Source organism: Hypanus sabinus, chromosome 13 (assembly GCF_030144855.1).
Source record: "Hypanus sabinus isolate sHypSab1 chromosome 13, sHypSab1.hap1, whole genome shotgun sequence".
NCBI lineage: Eukaryota > Metazoa > Chordata > Chondrichthyes > Myliobatiformes > Dasyatidae > Hypanus > Hypanus sabinus.
Window position 1 is genome coordinate 6,407,872 of NC_082718.1, and position 18,163 is coordinate 6,426,034.

General features: G+C 39.2%; 1 protein-coding gene across 4 annotated transcripts in view; it reads right to left on the reverse strand.

Moving 5' to 3' along the window:
* Positions 1 to 18,163, reverse strand: part of nrf1 (nuclear respiratory factor 1) — a 78,750-nt gene that overhangs the window by 56,979 nt on the left and 3,608 nt on the right. For 2 of the 4 annotated variants that reach the window (XM_059987050.1, XM_059987052.1), the window contains exons 2-6: positions 8,551 to 8,795; positions 6,035 to 6,149; positions 5,679 to 5,765; positions 3,892 to 4,018; positions 1,095 to 1,235 (exon numbers count right to left, since the gene is read on the reverse strand). In XM_059987050.1, the coding sequence (XP_059843033.1) occupies positions 1,095 to 1,235; positions 3,892 to 4,018; positions 5,679 to 5,765; positions 6,035 to 6,149; positions 8,551 to 8,776 (696 nt within the window). In that variant the 5' untranslated portion in view covers positions 8,777 to 8,795. The remainder of the gene's footprint in view (positions 1 to 1,094; positions 1,236 to 3,891; positions 4,019 to 5,678; positions 5,766 to 6,034; positions 6,150 to 8,550; positions 8,796 to 18,163) is intronic. The other 2 variants (XM_059987051.1, XM_059987053.1) reach the window with 1 other exon arrangement.

Below are 18,163 nucleotides of genomic sequence, written 5' to 3' on the forward strand. Positions count from 1 at the left end.
ATCAGTATAAAAGAGTGTGTGAACCAGGGGATTACATACACATCTACAAAATTATTTCAGTCTCCTACGTTCCAAGAAATAAAGTCCTAGTCCATCTGATCTCTCCCTAAAACTCATTTCCACAAGTCCATGCAAGTCGTTTTTGCACTTGTCCCAGTTTAATAACATATTTTCTATAACAGATTGATCAAAACAGAGCACAATACGCCAAAGTAGGTCAGGACCTTCTAACATTTATATTTAATGCCCTGACTTATGCAATGTCAGAAAAATGTCAAAGAAACTAAGTACCTGTATTCCTTTGTTTTTATGCTGTTCCTTTGTTTTGGAATGTTATAATGATCTTTTTTATAATTCTATGTATATTGTTATAATCTGCCAAGTACTGCCATCATTCCAAACAATATCATCAGTACAAAGGAAATTGGATGAACTGTTCGGAAATGTCATAACGAACCCCTGAATTACTCAGGTATAGAGGCAAGGGGCCAAGTGCTAGTCAATAGAGTTAAAATGGAGGGTGTCCACTCGATGGCATGGACAAGTTTCCATGCTGTTCAGTTCTATGGTTCAATGATAAGTTAGAGCAATGGGGAAAATATAGACAAGTATGAGGTAAAAGATCAGTGGAGCTGGAGTGAGGTGTTAAACAGGCCATTCTTTCTTCTATTCCTTATGCCCTTGTGATTCCAAGCATTAATATTGCGGTGCACTTAGCCACAGAGGTCAGACAATAAAAAGTGACTAAAATGGCTTTGAAAATCCTAGCAAAAGACAGCTGGATCACTATTTCACCACAATAAATGTGAGCTCAGTAAAGGAAAACAAAAGTTGTCTCTCTATAATTGTTAATGCTTACAGTAAAGACTGTCATGAAGTGGGTCAATGGACTGAGATAGAATAGATAAGCAAACCGGTGATTACTAGTAATCAGGACATTTTGAAGATGGGATATTGGGTAACGTGTGAAGGTGGATATTTAAAGTTATTATCTCATAAGGTCATGGGATAATTATGCTGAAGCTTTCAGTGGACTACTTTACCTCCTTTGCATCATCTACATACGTCATTAATGCAAAACAGGCTTGGCTCACCTGTGTCATTTTGTCTACAGAGACTGGGATTCCATCAATGGTGAGTGGTGGAAGGTCAGAATTAACCTCTTGAGGCGTGGGAGCATGCTCTGCTAGCGCTGACTCCAGGTCTTCCAGGATCATACTTTTGTATTTGCGTACCTAGGGAAAAGCAGAGGCTTCAGGTAAACAATCTGTGAAGTGGCAACCAAAGGGAACCAATGCTAAGCAACAAACTCATCCTGGTGCTCTGTGGCACTGAGTTGCATTAGCAAAACATTGTCACATCTGCTACTGCACTTCAGAGGGAAGATGTTAAGAGAAGAAACAGGTTACTAACTAGCATAGGCAAATAGGATTTAGAAATCAGCACTAGAGTACTGAACAGCCACGTCAGTGTTAAGGAAGACATCTCCAGTAAAGCAACATCATATGCATATGCATATGGATTTTGTACGTGGATGCTGCTGCTTATTGATTTGTCCAAGCATTTAGCTTCAGATCACAACACCCAGATCATGAAGGTCAGGCAAAGGGGACAGAGAATATCTGGAGAGTTGAAAACATATCTATGCACAATGTCAGCAGAAACCAAGTTCATTGTTATTCAATTGTATACAAGTACACAGCCAAACAAAAAACATTCCTCTGGACCTTTAACTCACACACAACACAAAGTAATATTACCACAAATAAATTAACAAATAATAAAATATATTCCAGAAGATTGACATTTAGCATAAGGTGCATTTACAACACAAGTTAAAAAATAAACAGTATAACACTACTGGCACTTCATAAGTGATCAGATCTGGGTGGTGATAGGGAGTTCAGTAGACTCATTGCCTGGGAATAGAAGCTGTTTCCCATCCTGACAGTCTAAAAATCTAGGGAAAAGTCGTCAGCCTGCCCTATTGGCTGTAATGTCCACTGAGAAGAAGAGAATAATGTTTAAACACGAGGGTCTCTTTATGGAAAATAAATGGTATGAAACAGTGCTGAATTGTTATTGCATTTAAGATAGGAGGAAAGTTTAAAACTAAGAACACCAACAGAGTAAAATTCCAGAGGGAAGCCATGCCTGCATGTAAATCTAGGGTGGAAAGAACAGCTGAAAACTTGCATCAATATAAGAAAATTAAAGACTAAGGGAATAAAAACCCCTTTTTGGTAAAAGGGACAGGTTTCATGTTTTGTTATAGCCTGCACACTAACCTTCACCACACCCCAATTAATAGCAAAGCCAGGATTTTGTGTTAGAAAGCAGATGCTTGCTTCAAATCCCCAGGGGAAAACTCCGAAACAAACAAATTCCCATCCACCTGCACAATCCTACCTTTGACCTACACATCATGCAACCCAATCCATAACAGGCAAATTAACTCTCTGATAGACCTTTAAACCACCTTAACCCACCCCTCTCTCAACTCACCGCTGGCTTTCACAATAGTGATCTGCTCATGTGATTACCGGATAATTTTTCAGCTAAAACTCAACCTTCATGGATTTATTCATAAAGTAACATAAAGTTCATCTTTCAGGTAGTTCTAATACCCAAGACGATGAAGGCCGAGTCTCCACAATTGGACTGAAGAACCTCTAAAAGGCATTTGATAAGGTACCCCATGCAAGGCTTATTGAGAAAGTAAGGAGGCATGGGATCCAAGGGGACATTGCTTTGTGGATCCAGAACAGGCTTGCCCACAGAAGGCAAAGAGTGGTTGTAGACGGGTCATATTCTGCATGGAGGCCGGTGACCGGTGGTGTGCCTCAGGGATCTGTTCTGGGACCCCTTCTCTTTGTGATTTTTATAAATGACCTGGATGAGGAAGTGGAGGGATGGATTAGTAAATTTGCTGATGGCCCAAAGGTTGGGGGTGTTGTGTATAGTATGGAGGGCTGTCAGAGGTTACAACAAGACATTGATAGGATGCAAAACTGGGCTGAGAAGTGGCAGATGGAATTTAACCCAGATAAGTGTGAGGTGGTTCATTTTGATAGGTCAAATATGATTTCAGAATATAGTATTAATAGCAAGCCTCTTGGCAGTGTGGAGGATCAGAGGGATCTCGGGGTGTGAGGCCATAGGTCACTCAAAGCTGCTACGCCGGTTGACTCTGTGGTTAAGAAGGCATATAGTGCATTGGCCTTCATCAATTTTGGGATGATTTAAGAGCAGAGTTGATGTTGCAGCTATACAGGACCCTGGTCAGACCCCACTTGGAGTACTGTGTTCAATTCTGTTTGCCTCACTACGGGAAGGACTTGAAAACCGTAGAAAGGGTGCAGAGAAGATTTACAATATGTTGCCTGGTTTGGGGAGCATGCCTTATGAGAATAGGTTGAGAACTCTGCTTTTTCTTCTTGGAGCGACAGAGGATGAGAGGTGACTTGATAAAGGTGTACAAGATAATGAGAGGCATTGATTGTGTGGATAGTCAGAGGCTTTTCCCCAGGGCTGAAATGGCGAGCACGAGAGGGCATAGTTTTAAGGTGCTTGGAGGTAGGTACAGAGGAAATGTCAGGGGTAAGCTTTTTACGCAGAGAGAGGTGAGTGTGTGGAATGGGCAGCTGGTGGTGGAGGCGGAAACAATAGGGATTTTTAAGAGATTCCTGGATGGCTACATGGAGCTTAGAAAAATAGAAGGCTATGTGTAAAGCCTAATTAGTTCTACGGTAGGGCACAACTTTGTGGGCTGAAGGGCCTGTATTGTGCTGTAGGTTTTTCTATATTTTCTATGTGAATTGCAGCTGAACCAGTCACTTGACATGAAGATGCAGAAATGGAAGAAAACCCATTCGGTCATTTAATACTTACCACATTCTCAAGAGGTGCAGCTCCAAACACCTTAAACACTGGATTTGGTTTGGAGGGTGAGATACAGAGCACAATTGCCTGCTGCCCAACTCTGGTTGTATATTCATCCAAAGTGGCTCGTAGTTTTCTGTGTGTGTGAGAGAGAGAGTGAGAGAAAAAATGTGATGAGGTGATGTGATGAGTTTGGTTTTACAACTAAGTACTTAATGCCAGATTCACTTGGGGTATTGGTAATATCCACACAAAAATCCTACTTTAGTAGGAGTACTAGTATGAAGCATGCAGATTCTGCCTTCCACAGTGTCCTAAACGATTTGAGAGATTTAACACACAAATCATAGCCCTCAATTTCCTAATCTTAACATGCCCAGAGCACACTATTATAAATAACAATATCTATCGATCAAATTCTTCTTAGTCAGCTCTTCTTAATCTGTTGTTCAAATTACCACAGATAAGCAATCAAGCTTACTTACACACACAAAATGCTGGAGGAACTCCGCAGGCCAGGCAGCATCTATAGAAAAGAGTACAGTCGAGGTTTCTGGACGAGACCCTTCACGAGTCCTGATGAAGAGCCTTGGCCCAAAACGTTGACTGTGCTCTTTTCCATATTTGCTGCCTGACCTGCTGAGTTCCTTCAGCATTTTGTGTGTGTTGCTTTGATTTTGTAGTTCTGTAGATTTTCTCTTGTTTGCAAGTTTATTTACATACTGATTAGAGTACTGAATACTTTCTCCATAAGGTTTATTTGGAGATACAGCCCAGAAACGGGCCCTTCCAGCCCAATGAGCCCGTGTTGTTCAACCAAAACCAGAAAAGTTGCAGATAATTAAGTTTTAAGAAGAGGCCTGCTATCAGAAAAAGGAGAATGTATCGAGTATGGAATTTGAGCCACTCTAATGAAGTTTTTAACTAGGCCAGCAACTTAAGAGCATTCTGCACAGAAATCATCCTTATCCGTTTGTTAGCATGTAGATTGTAAAGGTTAGATTGCAAAGAAACATCTATCAAATTGAGGAATTTTAATCCAGCCTCAAATGCAACTGAAAATATTGGACTTGGATACAGCTGACATTAGAATCTGATTTAACCCCCGTATATTCTGTTCCTGTAAACTAAGCTTAAGGAACAAGGTTTTCCTGTTACCTGTTAATAAATGTACTGCCCAGTGTGGTACATAACCAATGGTAAAAAAAAAATCCTGGATCATATTCATAATCTGTGCTGAGTAGGCTGATCTCTGCTAGACCTCTGGTGTGGCAAATGTAATTGAGGTCATTGTGTCCAAACTTGGAATACGGGAATAATTAAGGCGCCTGAATGATACACTGCAGTTGGAAAACACACAAACAACAGGTACAGGCAGCTTGTGGAAAATAAAAGCCAAGCCCTCTAGAGGAAAGTCAAACACGATGGAAAACTAGCACAATATGTTATGAACTTTTCCTATAATACATAAATAGATCTCTTCCAACCTATGACAAGGTAGAGTGTCTCCATGATGTACACTGTAAACTGAGTAGCACCAGGCCAAATTAATCAACAAACTGATCAACAGACAGGTTAACTCTCCTTCAACTGTGAAAAGTACAGCTTCTCAGATCAAATTATTGCAAGAGGCCCATCTATTTATTGACCAGTGTTCAGCTCTTCAGTCAAAACCCAGGGAGTAATACTTTTCTGTGCATGATTTCACTATCAAGTACTCCCAAGCTTGAATACAGACGAAGAGTGAAATTCCTTCCACTCCAACAACGTGACTTAGCCTCAGAAGATCAACTCACTCAGTTACAGACGTAGATTTGAAGCTGGGATCTTCCCGTTGCACGGCCAGGTTCTGGGCAGTGTATTTACTAACTACACGATTGGGGCTGCTTTGAAAAAAAGATGAAATTCTACATCAGCTTTATACTTTGAAATTTAAATCTACATTTTAACCTAACCTACAGCATTTATCTCAACAGTTTCCCTTCCTCAGTGATCCCTCTCCCATCACATCCCCGCAACAATCTTTGAAGATGGTTTAGCTCAACCATGGGGCCAGTTCTGCTGACCTGATCTGGATTCTCTATCTACAGGTAACTTAAACATGGGAGCTGGTGCTCTGGGCTGGGATACCTTCACTACAGGGTAATCTCACCGTAGTAAACGCGTCTGTTGCCTTTTGCGTATTGATGGGTTAGATTCAAAGGCGTGGGGGCGCTTCCGCTTCTTGCCCGTTGCCACGGCAGCAGCTGCCGCCATTCCCACTGGACCTGAAAGCAAAGAGTGGAAAGGTCAGTAGGCTTTCTCAACAATGAAAATCACCCACAACAACACTAATCACATCATACCTGTTAGGTTGCTAAGATCATAGGGCAGCTTCTGCCCAAGCCCAAGCTTCCACTTTAGGTTCATCTGCATCTTTTACCTCTCACTCTGTACATCTGCACCAAGGTCTCCAGATATAAAAAGGGCAGAAAGGGCCTTAGCTTCATGTTTCAACTTAATACTCAGCACATTCCTCCATACTGCACTGGGAACATTGTAGAGACGTTGCAACAAAATATAAGATGAATGTAGGGAGTCTTCAGCATTTGTTCTGTAGTGATGGTCAAGAGGGAGGTAATATGGGGGAAAAGGATCCGAGGGAACATACTCCCTTTGTTAAATAAGGCCACTCGGATCAACAGCAGTGCACATCTGTACAAGAGCCCTGGGTCTGCCAGCAACAGAGATTTGGAATAGATACTCAGAACTTCTTAGTTTTATTTAGCTAGAGTTTTAGAGTGGAAAAGGCCCTTCCAGTCCTTTCAGCCGCACTGCTCAGCAACCCCTGCCAACCCTGATTTGACCCTAACTAAATCATGGGACAATTTACAATGACCAATTAACTACCTGGTATGGCTTTGGACTGTGGGAGGAAACCAAGGACCCAAGAAAATCTGCTCATTCCAACAGGGAGAATGTACAGAGACTCCTTACAGAGGACTCTGGGATGGCACCCTGGATTCTAATGCCTGACCTGTAACAGCATTATGCTAACCTCTATGCTACCTTAGTACCCCACGGTTTGTGTAATCCATTAGTTCACTACTTGTTTGGGATAACAAAAAATAGGAGAATGGGAAGCAACAGTTACTTCATTACAGAATCATAAAGATCATAAAGTTCCAAGAGATAATTTGCAATCCACTATGATATTGACAGACAAGAGTCAAAGTGGTACAGAATTCCACAGCTGTTCTCAAAAGCCTAGTATCTGTAGGCATACACTGGGGATATTCATTGGATAAAGAGAAATGAAGCCTGGATTTTGCCCCCTCACCTACTCTCCCTTTTCTTTTATCCAGTAGTTTCTGCTGCATGATGTGTGTGAACTTTAGAGGGTGGCATTAAGCGAAAAGGACCATCCATACTCACTAAGCAGGCTCCCATGTGGGCATCTTGTTTAGAGTTTGTGCTTTTAGAATGGCAAAACAGATGAGATTTAGAAGGGCAAATTACAGACACCAAATTTATATAAAGGGGTTTTAAAAGTAGTAATAGATGCTTAGAATAGAATAGAGCATAGAATATAGAAATTTACTGAGCACATTACAGCTCCAGAACCATATTTCCCAGGCTTGTGACCAAGCTCGTTGTCACTAGAGCAGTACACAGAGAACAGGCTCAATTTTTTAAATGATTCTTTAGCACCCTCTGCTGGCTCTGCCAAACAAAACATTATACAAACCACCCTTTTTTAGCCATCACAGTTCTGCTCCGCACTCTTGAGACATGAACTCCTAATCAGTTCCATTCTGGTGCTTCATACAAGCGGTCAGATTCCATTTGTGAGCCAACGTGCATATTTCCATAGAGCAGGGACGTGTTTTGAAGCCATTGATAGATTAAAAAACAGCAGGCAATTTAAACAAAAAAAGCTCCGGCAATAGTAGCATCATAAACAGTCACTGTTGTGTAATGATTAACACAACGCTTTGCAGTACAAGTGCCCAGGTTCAATTCCCGCCGCTGCCTAGAGGAGTTTGAACATTCTCCCTGTGACCATGGTGCTCCAGTTCCCTCCCACAGTCCAAAGATGTTTTGGTTGGTAAATTAATTGGACATTGTAAATTGTCCTGTTTAGGCTAGGATTAAATGGGATTGCTGGCAACACAGCTCTAACGGCCAGAAGGGTATATTCTATGCTGCATCTCAATAAATAAATCGCCTGCTTCAAGAATTGAATTGGGGTCAAATAATGACCAGGACATAACAAAATACGCTACTCCCTTTTCCCCAGCAGGTTTACCTCAAAATAACTCCACGTAATCTTTTACATTCTCAGGAGCAGATAGGTCTGAGAGACAGCATGTCTGATTCTTCATTACTACACAAAAGGAAGGGTAGAGGATGGGTGCATTGGTGGTCAGGGTGAGTCCTGGTCTATGGTATAGACAGGTATATATGGCAGTTGGCAAATTTCAGTAGAACTGTGCTCTAGCAATGTATCAGGACCTGAAGGAGATGAAAGCATAAAGGAGTTGAGGGAAAAGGACAGGACAAAGGGGAAAAATAAAAAGTTACCAATAATGAAGGAAAATATGCAGCATTCTTTGCAAGGATATAAACATTTTAGTTTACATCCAGAAGTGGTGAAAAAAAACTACTCCTACTCATCCAGAGCCTTACCTGCTGCAGCAAGATGGGCTGTAACCTCATCTGTGATGGTTGAATTTAGTATGTCAGAGTCATCAAAGGAAGTCTCTTCAGGTGATGAAGGCGAGTCATCCTCTCCGCTAAGGACTGCATGGTCTGTGTACGTGGCCACGTGCACCTGTTGGACTTGCTGGGCGACCGCGTGAGCCTCGATGGTTGTCATGTGTTCGTGATTTTGACTTGCTTCGTGTCCTTCCATCAAACAGTGCTGCGAAAGGCTGGAAGAGGGGTTGAGCAAAGTGGTGAATAGCAAGAACAAAAATACCTCATCAGAACGTAAAGTTGATGTAAACTTTTGTCCAGTATATCTCAAAATTTTTAGACATTACAATATTTCCTTGCTTGTATCTCAAGAACATGTAGTAATAATTACCACATAAATTATACATATTTATTAATAAAAAGCAATTAGAATGATGAGATTGATCACTTTTTTCAACAACTCTGAGAGAACAACTGAATGGTTTACCGCTTGAGGATTGGGTTACTGTTAATTTGGGGGGTAAATGAACAGAAAGACTGTATTTCCCTCCTCACGGAAAATGGCATTAATAGTGCCTATTTTAAAACCTGGGATACCTGTCACATCCTTCTAGTTATAGACCAATATCATTAATGTCCCTTGTGTAAACTTATGGACTGTATGGTAATAGAGCGGTTGAATTATATTTTTGGAAAAAAGAGGTAATATAGAGTTTTATCAGAGCAGATTTTGGAAGGGTAGAATAACATTGGATTCAGTTTTATGTTTGGAAGATTATATTAGGAAGCACAGGAAAATAAAGAAATTGTAAAGCAGTATTTTTATATTGAAAAAGCATACGATATGTTATGGAGGGAAGGTCTTTTGATTAAGTTATGGAAATTAGGAGTCTGATGAAGGCTATATAATTTTATAAAATTGTTTTTATTTGAACAGTCAATGCAGGTAAGAGTAGGTAAAGTGTATTTGGGCTTCTATAAGATAAGAGAATAGGACCCCACAAGGCAGTACTTGTAGCCCTTTATTGCTTAATATTATAATTAATGATATTTTCTCTGAGATACATACTAGGGTAGGTAAATCACATTTTGCAGCTGAAGGAGCTTTATGGATCAGAGATAGAAATTTCAATTTAACTATTTATAGGATACAATTAGTGATTAATAAGGTCGAACAACAGGCAAATAGATGGGTTTTTAAGCTTTCGGTAGCTAAAACACAAGTTATACTTTTTACAAAGAGGATCATTGACCTGCACTTGATTTGAAATTATTTAGTCAAACTCTTGAAGATGGATCAGTGGTAAGATCTCTCAGCATGTGAATGGATAATAAGCTGACGTGGAAGTACCATATCAGTAAAATAATTGATGAATGTAAAGGGGCATAAAATATCCTTAGGAATCTATGCAGGTATACTCGGGGTGCTCTGTGAACCATTTATATTTGTTTAATTAGATCTGTACTTGTGCATGGTTGTGTGGCTTATGGATCAACTTAATCTTCAAATTTAAAATGCCTGGATGTGATACAAGTACATTCTTTAAGACTGTGTTGTGGTGCGGTAATGTCGTCTCCTGTTTTGGCTTTACTGACAATAGCCTTACAGTTGAAAAGGTTGAAGTCGTTGTTATTTGAGGCAGCAGAGAAATGATCACCCTATTAAAAGTGTGTTGGAAGATTGTTGGAACATCACAAGAAGAATGTTTTTAGTTTTGGGTAGCTTGGTTCTTATCATGTTAGGAATATGGGTTTGCTGGACTACTGTAGATTTTCAGTAACCCCATTGTGGGCTTTTTTCCAATGACTTCAGCTGATTTTAAGTTGCATGATTTAATGAAGTCCAAGGATCCTAATATGCCTGAGTCTGTTGGTTCATCAATATGCTAAGGGAAATTATTGTGATGTGTCAACCATTTTTTTCTGATGGATCATAAGATATTTTGACTGGGAATGTTGGTATGCCTGTTTTTGTACCAATTACAGGTAACATAAAGAAACATCTTATTAACCATCTATCAGTATATACAACAGAATTGGTTCCCATCATTTGGGGCTTACAGTGGGTGGAGGAAATTTGTCCTTGCAAAGTTGTAATTTGTTCAGATTCTATTTTGGTTTTGAATAGTCTTAATAGTTTATTCTAGCAGTAGGTCAGATCTACTGCTTGAATTTCATCAAACTTTATTTCATATTCAAAGTATTGATTTACATGTCTTTTTCTTAGTCCCTGCACATAGAGGTGTTAAGGGGAATGAGTGAGTTGATTGTCTGGCCAAAAAAGCTGTTAAAAGTTCAGCTATGGATATAGACCTTCCACTTAGCAAATCAGAAGCTAAGGGGTTGACAGGGCTAAGAAATCAGGGATTATGGGCATAAGGGGAGACACCTTTACAAAATACATAGAACTGTTGGATTGATGGGAGAAGGGGGTAAAAAAGGGAAGGAATTATATTGACTCGACTTAGAATTGGACATACTATGGTTAATTATTCCTTATATCTTCTTGGAAAACTCTGGGGTGCGTAGGTGTCATCATTATGAAACAGTTGGAATGCATTATTTTACAATGTGAAGCAAGTAAGGTTGAAAGAAAACAAACGCAGACTGCATCTTTGACGGTTCATAGTTTTCAGTGACTAACTTAGTTCACAATATTTTCTTTCATTATTTACAATCTATAGAACTTGTAGGGGTAACTTAGTTTCCATTTGATAAAGAACCAGTAAGGGATTTATTTCCCAACTCTCTGCACCACACTCCAGGCCAGTTGGTGATGTTAATGCACCTTTAAGTTGTACAGCCAAACATCATTAAAAGTCAGAAAAAGAAGAAGGAGAGGAGGATATGATATCAGGGAGACCGTGTGATAACTTCAGCTCCAGCTTGCTTCTCATCCACTCTCAGTCTTTAACTGAAATGCTTAACTAACTCGTAAAATCACTAGCATGAGAGAGGAAGCAAAAAGTTACAACTCAGTGAGCCAAAGAGATGAGTAACTGAGTTTTTCAAAGAACAGAAATCCACATTCACTAAGGAGCCCTGTTTTTGGAGCTGGACATTAGTAATGGCACTGCAATTTGCCTCGACACTGCCGCAATAAGGAATCTTTAAAAAAAATGTGCACACCATAACATTTCAGAATGCTTTACAGTTATGACTATATTTACAACCTATGAGATTTGAGAATAAGAACATTTGTTGAAAAAAGATGTTATTCAAATGTGTCATTCAGTGTCCAAGTTGAGGACTACATGAAATAAGTTGGAGTAAGGATGCATTCCTGAGTCCCGGTGTCTGAGAGCAATCCCTCTTTAGTGTGGATATTTCTGCAGCATTTTACCATAGGATGGTAGCAAGGTCATGCCCAAGTTTGTCAGTCATATAAATGAACAAGAACCCTGGCCAATGTCCCTTCCCCCTAAATCAGGGCTGTTGGAGTTAAGAGCATTGCTACAGTGAAGCACAGGTTGAGTTTAGTTAGCACAGACCAAATCTTTGAAGCTTTCCTAATCTGCCCATTTTAAAATTCTGAAGGAAGGTCATTGATGCCTGAAACATTAACATCTCTCAATAGATCATCTGTCTATTTGTAATATTATCTGTTTTTAGTTATTTCTTAAATGAAGTTGAACAGTGATGAAGGATTGGACTCACTTGTGAAAATAATAATGAATATTGTGGACATGTTATGTTGGCACCGAAATGTGTGGTGACACTCGTGAACTGTGCCCAACACATCCTTGGGCTGTGTGGGTTGTTAATGCAAATGATATGTTTCACTGTACGTGATAAATAAATTAATCTTAATTGGAATAATATTGAATAATATAATAATCAATTTTCAGTTTTAATTAAAATGCACTTGTTTATCACTTGAATTCATTGAGTTTAATGCCAGAACAAACCAGAACCCAAGATGGAAAGAATAGCTTTCTATCCTGATTGCACTATACAGGGGAAGAATGTGAATTAATTACAGCAGAAATTAGATGTGTAACCTAACAGCTAAGTTTTCAAATGCTCCTATAGTGGAAACACCCATCATAATGATTTATATACCTTAACTGACAAGGAAAAAGTAATACCAAGATACAACCACAGCATCCACCAGCATAAGAGTTTCAGACAGTGGTCTACCTCTCCTGTTCAGGACTAGTTAGATACTTCACAACATCCAAATATTCAACATCAATCAGCATATATCTGGAGTCAGACAGACATGCTGCTGTTATTCCATACTTGAGAAGCCAATGGCATAAACTTTGATGCAGTTTGACAACCTGCTATATCAGGCTGGAATGATTATTCCTTACATTACAGTATAAGGAAGATGTCAGAGGTAAGTATCTTTTGCACAGAGTGCATAGAAAGCCCTTTTAGGGGTAGTAGTGGAGGGAGATGCATTAGGGACATTTAAGAAACTCTTAAATAGGTACATGGAAGGTAGAAAATGGATGGCTATGTAGGAGTAAATGTTAGATTGACCTTAGAGTAGGTTGAAAACTTGGCACAATATCATGGACTGAAGGGCTTGTACTGTGCAGAAATGCGCTATGTTCTATAGTTCCACATTTAAAAGAAACTAAATCAAAGTACAAAGGGCATATGTATAGGTGTGCATGTAAATATAAAGTGTAAGACTTGCTCCACTGAGTTTTTTTTAAATTTTGGGTAAATGGGCATGGATGATAATCATTGTCCAGCTTTAGAAGCCACCAAATGAAAAAGTGGTAGACTGCTGCAGCCCATTGATGAAGGCACTCCCAAGTGCTTAGGCTGTTCTAGTGTTCTCACCCAGCATGGATATCAGGATGGTCTATGACTAAGGGCTGCCTTTAACCTCCTCATTGAAAGTGGTGAGTTTGAAGCAATGTTGCAGTGTACCTTGTAGATGGGGGAACAGCGCACCACAGTATACCAACAATGTGCATCTCAACCAGAGTTGAGTCAATTCATCTTTGTTATGCAAACTGTGTAAGAAATAAAATGGGAAATTACACATACAGTATAAGTAAAGTCCTGGCTGGGGAATTGTCAGAGGGTCATGAATCAGTGGAATTCATGTGGCTGTGGAGGCCACATCATAGAATATATTTAAAGCAGAGGTTGATAGATTCTTGATTAGTGTGCCATAGGTTACAGGGAGAAGGCAGGAGAATGAGATTGAGAGGGATAATAAACCAGCCGTAATGGATGGCGGAATAGACTTGATGCGCTGAACGGCCTAATTCTGCTTCTATGCCTTATGGTCTAAAGCAAGGTACTGGTCTGTTGATGTCTCTCAACAGTTGGAAACCACAAGTATTTTGAGTAGTGATCTAGAGATCAGAGATCTCTAATAAGGTATGCTATGCATCTGGGAGTCAGATCTAGACAGCTGGTTAGGTTGGGGTAATTCTAGTTACAAGTTATCTAGTACATGGCTCTTCATGAAATGGGATTTTAAATACTCATCCTTTATAAAACAAGCAGGTGTACTTTAATTGACCAAGAAAGAACTGCATGAATACATCAGCCAATCTTCACACGGAGTTTTAATTTGTTGCTTAATATTTGAGAAACCAGTGTCCAACAGAGCATCATTATTAAATCTGCAGAAGTGTTTTTAAAATAAATGTTCTCCCAAACTATTGTTACTTCTAATTTCATTAAAATTCATATCTCCAAATGGTTAATAATCTGCCTAAAATATTATTAATATCTAACACATTTATGTTGTGCATAATACAAGTTATTATTGTGCACTATATGTGTAAACTTTTATCCAAGAGGTAATCTAGCTCAATGCTGTGAGATATCAGGGTGGAGATTGAAGACATACATTCAACATTTTAGGAACAGCTTTTCCCCTCCTCCATCAGATTTCTGAATGGACGATGAACCAATCTATGAACACTACCTCTCTATTTTGCTCATTTTATGCTCTACTTATTTAATTCATTAAAAAAAATATATTTATTATAATTTGTGTTTTTATGTATTGCACTGTACTGCTGCTGCAAAACAAATTTTAATGACATGTCAGTAATATTGAACCGGATTCTGATCTTTACATTCTCCACCAATGTCATTGGAAATAGACAATATATATTTGATGTGAACAGAAAGCAAATCTGTCTCAAGACATAAACCTCCGGCAGTCAGTGAATGATCTTCCAAACTGTAGATAAAAGTGGCAGGTAACTTATTAACACAAACTGGACAGTCAGGGTGGTGGCATGGAGATATGTCTCTACCAAAGAAGTTATAAGCGCTTTTTCCCTCTGCTAGCCAGCAGATCACCCTTCAGCAAGGTGTAGAACCTGCTTAGCACCCCCACCAAGGTCATGTGCAACCATGGGAGCAGGTGGTGATGGTCGTATGAGCAGCTGGTGGATATCAAGTCCTGACACCAGGCAGACAATCTTTAAAGAGTATTGATAATGGGTGGGGTCACCCGTCTTTTAAAGACACTGCCCAGAACAAGACAATGGTAAACCACTTCTGTAGAAAAATTTGCTCAGAACAATCATGGTCACGGAAAGACCATGACTGCCCATGTCATACGACACAGTACTTGGTGATGATGTGGACAGCTAATTGTCCAACCAATTCTTCTACTTATTGTGGTAATGGTTAAGGAAGAGTTCCTTATTTCTCAAGCACTGCATGAAATCTTTACACTATAAAGTAACAGATAAGAAGCCTAATGTTACAACTGAGGTACAGCACGCAACAAAGCGTAATGGCATCCCAAAGATCTTAGAGCTACGTGGTTCACCAGGTGAAATGACTCCAATCTCAACAAGTACACCATTCACCCAGGAAAGCATCCTTCCCTCACTCCTCTCTTGGCAAGACAGAGTTTAGAGGTTGTTCATTGTTACTGGACTTTGAGATTTAATTCCTTTAAAAAATATTAAACAGAAAATGCTTTAAATACCCGGCAGGTCAGACATCATTTATGGAAAGAGAAAGATACATTTCAGATTGATGATCTGATGAAAGGGCTTCAAGCTGAAATGTTCATCCTCCACTGATTCTGACTGACCTTCTGATTTACAAGCCTCCACAGCCCATTTTGGCTAGCCAGCATTTATAGTACTTTGCTTTTGGAAAAAGAATCCAGATTCTACTAAAATTATGCTATCCTCTATAATGAAAAGGATCTATTCGAATCACAGCAGTGACTATTCTGCTTTCTGCTAATAACATGTAAGTTATAGCCTGATTCAGAAACCACCACCATAGGCTTTGAACCCATCACCTGGGCTGACCTATCTATCTGTGCTGCAATGACATAGATGTTCTACATATGCTAAACTGAATTCTTTTCTGCCTGCTGAGAAGGTAAAAAAATGAATCTATTTCCTGACTCCTTATCTAATACTACCAAGAGCTGCTGAATTAGTGGGCCATTTCCACAGGACTTTGTTGTTTATCAGTTGCCAGCTATGCTTGCATGTTTAACACATTAAAATAATTCGCCAACTCCAAGCTAATTTAAAGATCCTGAGGCCAATGTGAAAAATGCAAGTTCTGTCAGCTTTAGGAAAGACCAGTTGGCTCATATTCATTAAATGTAAAGAGGGATAACAGTTAGATTCCAAAAGGAAGTGATGCTCAAGCACAAAATAATTCAAATAATTATGCAAATAGTTTGCCAAATGAAAGAAAACACAAATGATGACCATTGCTTGTTAACCTGTTCTATAGGCTATAAAATCAAGTTTTTCAACCAAAAAATCTTTTGGAATAGTTAACTACCTTAAAGGCAATACGCACATAATAGTCACTATGCCTCAGTAATGACACTTCATATTAAAACTGTGGGTCAGTTTGAAGGATGTGTACAAGATACGTATTAAACATAGCCTTCAGATCTTTACTTCAAGATAAACATCAGAATGAAGATTGTGATGCAAGAAATAGCTCGTCTACATCTTTAGCAGATTTTCATGCCTCTGGTATATTCCAATTTTTTTTAAATTTGTAAATGTTCAAAGAATTTTTGCCTTAACTTGGTGAGATCACACCTGGAATATTGAAAGTTGTTTGGTTGCTTTCGCTTGAGGCTACAACCATTTCATGATTTATGAAAAGGATTGCTTTTGGAAAAAGTTTCATGAAAGTTCACATTGAAAAGGCTGAGTGAAATGGTTTACAGGCATTTCAGTACAGAGATATCCTATGCATGAAGAGTGTCTGAGCTACTCACCAATGTAAAAAAATAGTTGCATAAATGACATATGTGCCACAGAACTCACAGTATTGTAGTGAAAATTCATATGTTGAAGAATAATAAATTGAAGAATTACTTGGATTAGGAAGGGTTTACTAAATTGATTTCTGAGAAATGGCCATAAACTGCAAGTCTAAGAAGTTATTTTTTTATTAATTGTCCTGGTTGTGTTGATTGACTCTAATTCACATCAACCTGCTGAACCCTCTAACCCTCTATATTTTAAAGAGATCACTTCCTATCCCATTAATCTTCAGAGAATATGGGCATTTAGTACTCATTTGCTTCATTATGCAGTTAAATCTTTTAGTCCAAGAATCAATCCATTCAACTTCTGCTGTTATCCCCTTAGGAAACTCTTTCTTTCCTTAGGCAAGAACAAATTTACAAAGTACTTCAAACCTGGTCTCATCAATAGCAATTGCAGCAAAAGTTTCCTATGCTTCAATGCCTTACATCTTACATTAACATAACACTGGCTTTCCTAATTGCTTCATGTAGCTGCAGTCTAACTTTGAGATTCACAGAATGGACACCAAATCACTTTGTTTTGAGTGGCAACCAGAACTGCTAAAGTGCTCAATGTATGCCAATATTTCATAAAGTTCTAGGATAACCTCCTGCTTTCAGTTATCTGTCCCAATAATCACCTTATGAAATTGAAAATGGCCACTAGCTAACTTCATTATCCAATTAAACCCAATCGCCTAGCACACCTACAAACATGACTTTGCAATTTCATCTTTTCAAGAATATATCAACTTTCCTTTTGAAAGTTGTAATTCAACCTACCCTTCCAAGCAATGTACAGTACTGTACACTTAGACATGTGTACATAGCTGGGGGTCCCCAAGACTTTTGCAGTCAATATGGAGCATAGAGTGAGTTTGTAAATCTGGCGGGAACAAAGGATGGGAATGCTGAGGGTGAAGCACTGTGGGAGGGGTATGGAACAATTGGCAGAGAAAAAGTGCCAGGGGTGAGGCAGGGAGGTGCGGGTGCAGACAAACCCAGCCCTGAGACACCAGACAAGGCTATTTGATTCCGAATAATTACATTATTGATCATTTTAGAATGTCCCTCTGGTGCTCCCCACTTCCTTCCCTTTTCCCAATCATGATCCCCCCCCCCCCCCCGCCCGTCCTCTTCCACCCTCAGTCCACAATAGCGACCCATATCAGAATCAGGTTTAACATCACTCATATAAACTCATATTTTGCAGTACAGTGGAATACATAAAATTACTGTAGTGCACAAAAGTCTTACCTATATACACACATACATACAAACATAAGAATTTTGTACAGTACATTATAAAATGATGACAATAAATCACTGTCTAAAATATTCTAATTGCCCTGGTGTGTAGTTGCCCAATTA